This window comes from Phaethon lepturus, unplaced genomic scaffold (assembly GCF_000687285.1).
Source record: "Phaethon lepturus isolate BGI_N335 unplaced genomic scaffold, ASM68728v1 scaffold14362, whole genome shotgun sequence".
Taxonomy (NCBI): Eukaryota; Metazoa; Chordata; class Aves; order Phaethontiformes; family Phaethontidae; genus Phaethon; species Phaethon lepturus.
The window spans coordinates 6,589-17,711 of NW_010524192.1; the positions used below are offsets into that span (position 1 = coordinate 6,589).

Sequence of the window (11,123 nt, forward strand, 5' to 3'; positions counted from 1 at the left end):
AGTACAGTCAATGGATCAGGAACAGCTTTAACCAATTTAGAAACATCTAAGCCAAGTGGTAACAGCATGCTGAGTGCTTCTTACAAACACGCAATCCAACAAAACCCAGTGCCAAAATTCCATGGCACTCAAGAACAGCACAAAGCAAGCTTCAGAATACTGGCTATATTCCCCACCGGGGTTCTCTTAGCATATCATACTAAACAGCAGTAGTTTCAGGAGCAGCTCTGGCATTACTCACAGTGGCTGGCACGCTATACATGGTGTTCTCTGTGGGCATGTCAGAAAGCCATGTATGTTCAGGGGCATATAGCAAGATGATAACCTGAGCTCAACAGGATGAGGGCAGGGGTCCTACACATCCATCTTTAATGGTTGCTCCAAAAGAGTAACCTCTTTTGTTTTTCAGTTGCTAATTCTCTCTAACGTATTCCTCTACTTCATTTAGTTTTAATCTGGCTGGTGAAAGGGTAAGGGCAAAGCACTTTGGAAACACTTTGCTGGAGATGGGGGATGCATATCCCAGGCTGACAATGACTGTACAAAACCTCTCAAAGGACTCAAATTCTTGAGGGGAGTCACTTAAGGAATCAAAGGGGGAATTTCTCTGTATGTATAGCAGGTTTTGTAGGAAGATGTCCAAATCAGGAAGCATTATTGAGCTAAGGAAAATAAAAAAGGCAGTCCAGAACCACTGGCAGGGGATCTTCCAGTATTTTTGGAAGCTTAAAAGAATATATTCCAACTCTAAATTAACCTGGGACACACATGAATCTATAAAGTAAAATGAATTGAGAGTATTGTAAAAAATAGATTGTAATGTATAGTCATTATGTGCTGTGAAATGAGGTATTTAATATTTTATGTTAAATAAGTTAGTAAAAAAATATTGTAGAACTAGGAAAATTGCAGAAGATTGGTTGATTTTTTTTTTTTCAATTGGAAGGTTTTTTCTTCTTTCTGTGATTTTTCTTTTTGAAAGGAAGGAGTGTTACAAATTCTTCTTTACTATTTTAAAATATTCTTCAGTTTTTGTTAAAGGCTACTGTTCTGAGAGATTTAAAGCAATTTTGGAAACACTGAGATAATTGTGAATTTTCCCAGCTGTACATTTCCGTCAGTTATGATATTTTCTCCTTAAAGACAAAACATGTGCAGGTATACTAACAAAGTTATTCCTTTGCCCTCATTTTTGGTAAAGATAAAATAAAATTACATTAGAAGCATATAAAAGCTTAAAGATCCCCCCCTTCTGGGGAAATAGCAAGAGATTGAAGTTAATGGGTTTTGACCAAGAACATGTGCCAATTTTCAACAACCTTTTTTTTATGACAGCATAGGAAGCTCCTGAATGAGGAAATTTATAGTGGAAATGTTGGCAGGAATATTTACCTAATGCTGTTTAAATGGTACCACTATGTTAAGAAATGCACTGGATACCAGACAGCTTTCTGTGGAAAATGGTAAACACACAACGTCTCTGTAGGGTATCTCAGCAGAGCCATTTTTATTATCCAGTATAGTGGGTCTTTTTACTGTGATGTTGTTTTTACACATGATATATGAGAACAAAGATGAAAATAACATTTACTAGCTGTTAAAATTTTTATTTCAACGTGTTCTATAGTGTGTATTTACACACTGCTTAATTATTTTTTATTGCAATAACTGTGTCTCTCTGTACAGCCTTTTTTTATTTTTTTATTTTTATTTTCTCCCTTCTTTGAGAGTACAGATGTGATGCAAACTCTCAGAATTATACTGTTGATCACTTGCATGCTGAGCTGCATGCTGGTAATAGGAAGTGCCCTGAATTAAATCTTAGGAATTTAGACTGGTTCCCAGTGAAGAAGTAAACAAACAGCATGAAAATGACAGAGCAGGAGTTACACCTTCCCACCCTCTCCTTTCCAAACCAGACAGCATTTTAAGCCAGAATTTTGCACCTAGTCTGTTTGGTGTTAATTTGCACTGTTTTGCTATGTGAGCAATAGTTAATATGTTTTCCAGAATAGCAGCAGAAATTAAGTAGATATGTTATTTATAACCACAAATGTTAATATAATATCTAATATAAGTAGTATGTGCCTAGTTTTGTTTTCTGAATGAAAAGTCTCCACTTCTGATGAACTATAGACGATCTTTGTTTTTGTTATTTAATGTGCATATGCTTTCCTGCAGGGTGAGATCCAGCAGCTGTTGATTATAGCTGACCCCAGAGCTGCATATGACTACTGTGAGCATTATAGCCCAGACTGTGATTCCCCAGTGCCCAATGCTGCTCAGGCTCAAGATCCTCAAGTTGATGAGGTGAGTAATCAGTCATGTATTACTAGATTTATTGCACGTTAGTGGTTGTGCTGGATACAAGTTACCCAAGGAGCATTGACAGCTAAATGGCATGCATTGTTCTAGATGTGAGGGAAGAAGGTTGCAGGAGTACATTCATTTTTGCTATCCACTTATTTATGTCAAGCATGTGAAGGAACCTATCACACCAGTATTTGAATAACCAGCATGTTCAAAAAAGTTAAACTGTAATTCCTTAAAGAATGATAGCAATATGTGTTTGTTTAGTTGTACATATTTGTTCTTCCTATGTATGTTTATGATTTCACTGATGCTGAGTGCCATCAAATGCCACATTTGAAAGATACAGGAGCCATGAGTATTCTGCAGTTGTAAACAACTTCTGCTAGAGATGCCATGTACTCTAATGAGCTGTGTCCAGTGTACAAATGCATGTACACGCAAAATTATTTCAGCCAGCTCCACTCGTAGCAGGTAAATAACAACAGGACCAAAACGGAGTTGGAATTTTTCCCAGAAACACAAAAAATGTTTACAGAAACCATTTGTCACTGTAGACAGTTCTCACAGCCATGAACTGAGTAATTCATTGAGGGCAAGATAGATCCTCTGATTAGACCTCTGAGGGTCAGCGGTTGTATATATTGTTCTATACATTCTAAATACTTGCATCAAACACTGTAAAGTGGAAAGCTTTTGCAAAATGTAACTAGTCTTAATTGAACTTGGCTCTGGACAGTTAATATGCACTCAACTGTGTGTAATCTGACTGGTTATTGTTACTGATTGCACAAGAGATCACCATTAAAAACTTGCTGAATTGTTCTCAGATGCCTGCTTTGAGCCAATTTTGAGACAGAATTTTTCCTAAATATATGATAATTTTATTTTTTGTTACTATTTATTTTATCTGACTGAAAATTATGTCATCAAGTGACTAAGGTCCATAGGGCCCAGAATTTAGTTCAAACGCACTCCCACATCCATTGCATCAGTGGTATAGTTCAAGATGTGTCAAGTCAATTATACATAGGCAGATGCCTTTACGCTACATTACAGTGTATGAGGTCTGGTCTCTTCATGAGGATCCTGTAGGACCTTTTGTCTGTGCCTGGCTACCTGGATCTCCATGTACTATATTCCAACACAGAACAGGCTGAAAGCATATGGTTGATATTTTATGGGAAGAAAAATAAAAGATATCAAAATAATTTTTTTTTCATTATTAAATTTCAAAGAAATTTGAAATTTTGCTTGGGAACTTTCCTGGACTTTGCTTCTAGCAGACTTCTTAGCACTCTGATTCTTTTTCTGTTCCCTGTGTGAAGACCTGGAAGGTTTGAATAGACTTTTCTACTTTGAAAGAAGACTGAAGAGTAGTCACATCTAATAAACTGATCCTTGTGGGAAAAGGTTGTTAAAATCATCCCTTGGTCTCTTTCTTGAAGAGGAATATATCTAAATACTTTAAATCTTCAACTAAGTTGGGGGTACTGTCACCTTCAAACTCACATCAACTCCTAAGCAGGAGTTAACAAGGCTTAGAGAGATTGCAAATATTTGTTTGCTGTGGCCACTACTGATGGCAATGATGGCTCCTGTCCTTTAGTGTAATGCATGTGGACAAGGCTTGGAATCCAGAGAAATTAGCTGGGATCAGACTGTAGATTCAAAATCTATTCAAGATGAAGAAGAATGAATACTTATGCTTGATCATTAGCAATGACTACTGATGAATTATTACAGTGTAATTCAATGTGTCTAAAGGATGTACAGTATGAATAAAATAGCCCAGGGATTACTTTCCCTCCATAATGGATGACTAGCTAAATCTCCTGCTGTCAAATATTATGTTTATACTATATTAAAGCTGTTTAACACTAGCACCAGTTGAGAGCATTCATTTGTAGATCAAAAGAAAAATAAGCCTCATCATAATTATAAAAACTATGTACACATGTATAGCTATATGCACATCATATAGAATTCCCAGTATATACTGCACATGTATTGAAAACAGTCTGTGAGCACTAAACAAGGAAAGGGAACCATAAAATCAATCAATCAGCACTGTTCTTGAGCATCCTGAGTAGAGATCATCTATAGCCTAATGCAACTGCCACTGGAGTCAGCAAATATCATTACATTCAGCAGCCAATAAAAAAACGCTCTTGGGGTTAGTGGTTTTTTAATGTATTTTTCTAAGGCCTATTTTGTTGCCCTGTGAAAACAAAAAGCATATGTGAAAACATATATAGTTTGTGGGAGCACCTACAGAGAAAAAAGTAAAATCAAAGATGTTAATTTGTAATGTAAAATTTTAAAATTAATTTGAAAAAAATTGAGAAGAGTGGAAAGATTAAAAAACTTGGAGAACTGCCATTTCTGTTTGCTTCCCTTTATTGCTCTGCTTGGTGATTGAATCATTTTGCTCTCTGAACTAAGACACAATTTCCTTGTTGCTATCCATGAGTTTATACACGTAACTTTGTATGGATATCGCCAGCGAAGTCAATGGATCTCTTTAACATGTTGTGTAATAGTAATCTGAAATAATCACATCAGCAATACTACCAGTGTGATGAATATGTAATAGAATAAATGACTGACTGAATTGCCCAGAATTATAGAATTGTCTGTGGAATGATAAAAAAGCATCTTGTTAAAGCAGGCTACTTTGTTATCTTTCGAGATGCAGGCTAGCAAATCACACATTTATTTCCTTAAAATGCATTTTAAGGAAATAAATGAAACAAGTCTTATTTAGGTACTGGAAGAAGTTGTAGAAGATAACAAGGCTGATTCTTTTTTAAACAGTTGATTGCAAAATTAAATAAGGAGTTAAAAGATAAAAATATACTTACAGCCAGTCTATATGGAAAACAATTATTTCAAAATACCTGATTGCATATTTTGAGGAGATTACAAGTTTGATAGTGATATTTGATAGGATCTATAGACTTAGACCTTTGTAAAGCTTCTGATTTGTCAACATATGATATTTGGATGAAAAAAATTGGCATTGTATGGCAAGGTACCTGACAAACAGATTCAAATCTTGTTGCCTCATTTCAGAAATTACTATAAACCAAGAGCTATCACTGAATTAGCTTTTTAGCAGAATTTCTTAGGAATTGTGCTAGCAATACAGAAATAAGTGTAAAAAGGATGCTATTAAAATTTATCAATGTCATGATATTGCAGAACAATAAACAATGATGATAACTAAAGGCAAAGTTACACACATACAAGAAAAGGAAAGACATGCAGGACAAACATAGAGAACTAGGAAATATACACTACAATACGGTGTGCTTTGCATGTGTTAACAAAAGAACCTTTCGTGTGCAGCAGATTGTCCCCATCTGTGGGCTTCATCTGCTGCTATATGAGTGAAAGCAGTTTTGAGGGTACATGATTTACCAAACTGGGGTACTAATCAATCTGAAAGCCATCATGAAAAGATTATTGTTCAGCTAGATTGATTTCCTGGTTTGATCTCCCATGTTTGCACACCATCTCTTGTGTTAGAAAGAGGGAAGAGAAAACATTGGGCTAAAGGCTAGGCAGGATTGTGTCTTTCAGTGTCAGCTTTGGCTTAAGGCAGCAGAAGCTGAAAATACTTGTCGGATACTAGCCTTGGAAGATTATGGTTATTAAAACAGGGAAATAGTTTGTACATAAGCCCTCCAAGCAGAACTGGCAAAAAAACACAGTGCATGTCTTGGTTTGTAAACAAAGGAATAAGAATACAGATGCGCTATTACTTCTCTGTATGCCGTTGGTTGAAACATATACTGGAACATCACATACTGTCTTGGTGTTTAGTCACTAAAAAAAATATTGCAAAAATGGAAATGATTCAAAAAAAAGCTACATAACTGTTTTAACTTTGGGAATTGGAAAACTTAATGTGTTTGACTTGTCCACAACAATGACAAAAGCTTGAAATGTTGCTCAGTTCGCATATGCAAAGAACTTTCACAAAAAGAAAATACTGGCAGCAGACAAATGTGTGGAGGGGAGGAAAGTAAGCTAGATAATTGCAGATTGGAAAAGATCTACCACATTTTTTAGGAACGAAAAAACAAATTACCTAAATGGTGTATCTAGATATCTTCAAGCCATGGATGGATACCTTTCTGAAAGTTTTGGGAAATGTCATGTCTACTTTAGTTGGCTCAATTACAGGGTGCCTGTAAGAAGTTTTCAAGTCTGAAAGTATACAGCAGTTAGTAAAGGTGATCTCATAGTCCCTTCTGGCCTTACATCTCTGAGCCTTTGAATTATTGCAGACCAGAATAAGAAACTGATACTTGGCTTAGAGGAAAGAGACAAATTATGTGATTGCAGAGCCCATTAATGTGTGTTTCCAGCACTGACTAAAAAACCCAACGGAATTGGTTGATTTTTGTCAGTGAAATAGTAAATTATGTTTGTGGAGTTGCACCTAGGAAGCTGAATAGGATTTCTCTTGATATCTCACACCTTTGTAGTTTCCGGCAAGTTCACAGCTTGGGAATGGAGTTATCCTGAAAAGTTGGATGATTTTTAGACCACTAAAGAAACATTTGGAGAGAAAGATTTGTCTAAGATAATGTAGGTTTAAAGGCAAAAGTACTTTGAGTGTAATCCTCATTGCTCTAGGCAGTGTTTCTTTCTGCAAAGGAGCAAACAAACAAATACCCAACATTTTTGGCATTTCTTTCAACAGCAGTACTGGCTTAAATGATTCCTTTCCTTTTCTGTACTCTTTTCCACCCATGCCATCTGTCCAGTTCAACTGGTAGAATTGTTTATGCATTTGTTGGGTACAAGGTCTGAGACTTCATCTAGACTAAAAATAACCTACTAGCCATAAAATGGGAAAAATGATGGAAGATACTGTAGTAGCTTCCATTAAATGAGCCTGAGGATGCATGTCACATCATTACAACATCAGGAGTGCAATATCTTATTTAAAGTGCTTTTTAAAATGTTTGGGTTTGTCTTAAGACCTTAAGACCTTGACTTTGCTCTCATATGTAGGTTTACTGGACACTGATTTATAATGTGTCTTGACTGATGATACCTTAAGTGTTGCATTGAGATTTTCTTTTTCTTATTGCATTTTCTTTTTACTGTAGCATCAGATTCAAAGTGCAGTTTGGGTGATGTGACAGAGAGGATTTCAATGCCTATTTTTACTTGCAGCATTCCTTCATCCCTGAATTAAATGCTGAGGTTACCTTAAATAAAGCTCAGGAAGAATCAAGCATCTCACAATGGGATTCACAAAAACAGCAAACCGTGAATAAAGACTTAGACCTAGCAAGCCTACAAAGGGAGGACATATCTTAAATTCTACCCTTCTTTACAGGCTTAGTCAGCTGTGCTATCCTGATTCCCATGCCATTCTCCTACGTTAACCAAGGTCAACCTTCTGCATCCTCTTCCATCACCTTTCCCTTCCTATCGGGGAGTGAGTAGGAATGACTTAGAGACTTTGAGATATAAGCTTTGGAGCTGGATGCTGTATTTCTACTTCCATTTTAATTATATCAGTCCCATTCTGGATCCAAGTAACTGTCATATATGTTTAAACAAGGCTTATTTAACCAGTAACTACCTTTTGTGTACAGGCTCTGCAAAGTATGTTGAATTTGGCTATTTGCCAGAACTGTGGGGATTTCTGTGGGCAGCTCAGGATAAGCCATTAGAATAGAGATGCGAGTGATATTCCTGTACAGAATGCTTTTATTCTTCTGTGCTTTGTTGCAACTTCATCACACCTAAGTGTCATTCAGTCTGAAATTTGAAAATGGGTAAGCAATAGATTAATGGTAATATCCACACCCTTTACTCTGTTGCGAATCGTTTATTTCCACCGTCATGACATGTTTTAATTGAGTATGCATCAGTCATCCTTGTTCTTGCTTGTGAATAGCTAGGTATATATCTCCGTAACTTGTCAAGTACAGAGTGATGACCTCAGCAGTTGTCACTACACCAAAAAGGTGTTGTCTAGAAGTTGCGTAAAAAATTGTGCTGAATCTGTAGTTGCTTCTAGAGGAAAAAGAAAGGGTACCTGATTATAGAAGGGGTTCAAATTTGAACACAGCACAGCAGAGTACTTCCCAAATTGACCAAACTTAATCGTTACTTGGTAAGCACAACTCTCAGTTCTCAGAAATTCCAAGCAAAGAAAAATCATTGTGTTTGATTTAAAACAGGGAGGAGGTTGCCAGATCTTTTAAGGAACGTATTGTGTCCTGAAATACATTCATTAAGTGTTGCATGTTATTGTCTTATGTCAGAAGAGGGTTGCTGGAGAGTTCAGAACGTTTGGTGCAATTAAATAGCTTTTGGATAAAGCAATTTAAGGGGAGAACAAGCTGGCTGGGAACTTTAGAAAGTAACTGGAATAGTGCATTAGCATGATTTCAGTCTAGTGTCATAGTCATTTTACCATGCCAAATCTTCCTATGGCCTGCAAATTTTGGAGGGTTTTTATGTAGTGAAAGCAGACAAACTAAGGGGCAAAGAGTAGTAAACAAGTAAAATGGCAGGAAGTAGGGAGAGGAAATGAGTGAGAAATGTGAGTTCTCTGTACTGGATTGTTATCCTTCCATCATAGAATTTTATAGAAGTCTGATCAGAAGTCTGATCATTAACAATATGGTAGCTTCATGAATTCTGCAATGTATCTGAATGGCTAGCACCGGTGGCTCCATAGTAATTAATCCTATCATTTAATTCTAACATTCAATCAGTTACTAATTAATTCATGAACATAGTGGTAAATTAGCCACTTGGTCAAATAGTGTCTTTGGGAGAAAAGGATCTTTTATGTTGTTGATTTTATTAAAGCTTTTTGCTCGATTCTGCTGTTTTTTTCAGAGCTTTTTTTTATATACTGAGCATTAAAATTAATTCAGTAATCATTACATTTGCTCCATGCTGAATGTATAATTAGGTTTTAAGGCTCAAATGTGGGGATGAAATCATATTTTAAAATTATCAGGATTATTTTTCCTAAGGAAGTTATGCACCTGTGCTTTTCTTATAAATACCTTGTGAATAGTCTGGCCTCTGATTTGGTTTCAAAACCCTTTCTACTATAAAGGGAAATGTATTAAATTCAGTTCCAGTTCAATCACAGATGCTTGGCCAGCTCACAGAAATTAGAGCGGGGAAAGACCTGGACAGTCATCATCTTCCTTGATGTTGGGCAGTGTATTTGCTGAAGTGTCACTGGGTCTAGTTTTCAATGGACCCAGCTATCAAGCTTTCAGATTTTCTCTTGGAAGATTCTTCTGCAACCCAGTAAATCACACTGTCTGACTCCGGCTGAAGAAGTTGCTCCCCAAAGGAACTCTGCTTCATTTATTTTGGACCTGTTCCAAACTAATGGATTCCTTGAAGAAATGAAATGCTTGCCTTTAATGAAATGAACTTGGTAAAGTAAAGATGCAAATGGCCCCCAAAATATATCAACTTGGAGGTCTCATGCATCCTTGTTAATTTAACCATGATAATTTAACAGGTGTTTGATCAGAAATACTAGCTTTCTGAAGAATACAGAAAGATAATGATTTTCATGTTTAATTTAATGTTTAATGTCATGATTAGAACTGCAGTTAGCTAACTTAGTAGGTGTTAAAAATAGTGATCTTCCTAGCTCGCTTTTTCTTTGCATAGATACACAGACTTTTTCTTTAAGCAATTAACATCATAAAGAACCTTAAGTGTCTTGTTCTCCTTTTGACAGAGGCTGTCTTTGAAAGTTGAAGATTTTGTTCTTATGTCCTTTTACCTCCTTGCTTTTATCACTTTCATGACCAATATAAGGACTCTGTGGTAGAAGAGGCCACCTCTTAATCTTTTAACTTTCCTTCTGCCCTAAGATTGACATCTACTGCCATTTATTTATTTATATTACTGCATCTGATTTTTAAAACTCTAATTTTGCTTGGCGACCTTTATTTTATTGCATTTTATAGAGTGATAGTGGGCCTAGAATGTTTCAAAGTAATTTTTGCCTCTTTAGCTAGCTAGATGATTTATCATAACCTTTAGGCAATGGAAGAATTGTGCGTATGACGGTTCTTTGGTTTAGGATTTAGATTGTTAGTTCCTTGTAATTTGGAAAGGTAAAGTAAAAATTGCTAAAATCTACGTCTTGGAATGGGGGAATAGGTTTTTAGAGTATGTATAGCAGAAGAATCCGTTTTCAAAGTAAGGCTGTCTCCAGAATATTTAAGTCATTCCACAGTTGAAATAGGCCTTGCATGCTGCTGATCTTCTGCTTCTAAAATTCATCTGATGAAGAAAACAGTTCATCTCTTTAATTGGAATTGCATGATGATCTGGTAGTGTAATATAATCACTCTGGTAGAGAAAGCATGAGGTCATAGTGGAAAGATTTTGTCCCATCAAGAAACAGCAGATTTTATTCTTCCTTTCATTTGTAAGAAAACATTTGTATGCGATATTCATTACAAGAATGGCTATTCTGTTACTAGTGGTGGTCTTACAAAAGAATAAAGAGAAACAACAGAAAATTGCATCACATTTGAAGTATGTGTTACCTGATGTCTCAGCTGAAATCCTTCACCAAGTTCCAGCTATTGTCCCAGTTGAAGATATAATTTTGAGTCAATCTTTTTGATATTCATGTGAAATCACTGGGATAGTTAATACAGTTGTATATACTTTGCTATTACTATGGGCACTTGGTGAATCTCATCTCTATTGTCTCAGAGCTGTAACCATCCCATTATCTAGCAGTATTAGGGTTTAGGTAAACTTTCATAGACAGATCCCTTCAGCAG

At 36.1% G+C, this 11,123-nt stretch overlaps 1 protein-coding gene across 1 annotated transcript in view; it reads left to right on the top strand.

Moving 5' to 3' along the window:
• Window positions 1–1,335: 1,335 nt before the first annotated feature.
• Window positions 1,336–11,123, top strand: part of COL11A1 (collagen, type XI, alpha 1) — a gene marked incomplete at its 5' end in the record, with an annotated part of 123,912 nt that continues 114,124 nt past the window's right edge. Inside the window, 2 exons of the mRNA XM_010282362.1 lie at window positions 1,336–1,374; window positions 2,188–2,310. Of these exons, the coding sequence (XP_010280664.1) occupies window positions 1,336–1,374; window positions 2,188–2,310 (162 nt within the window). The remainder of the gene's footprint in view (window positions 1,375–2,187; window positions 2,311–11,123) is intronic.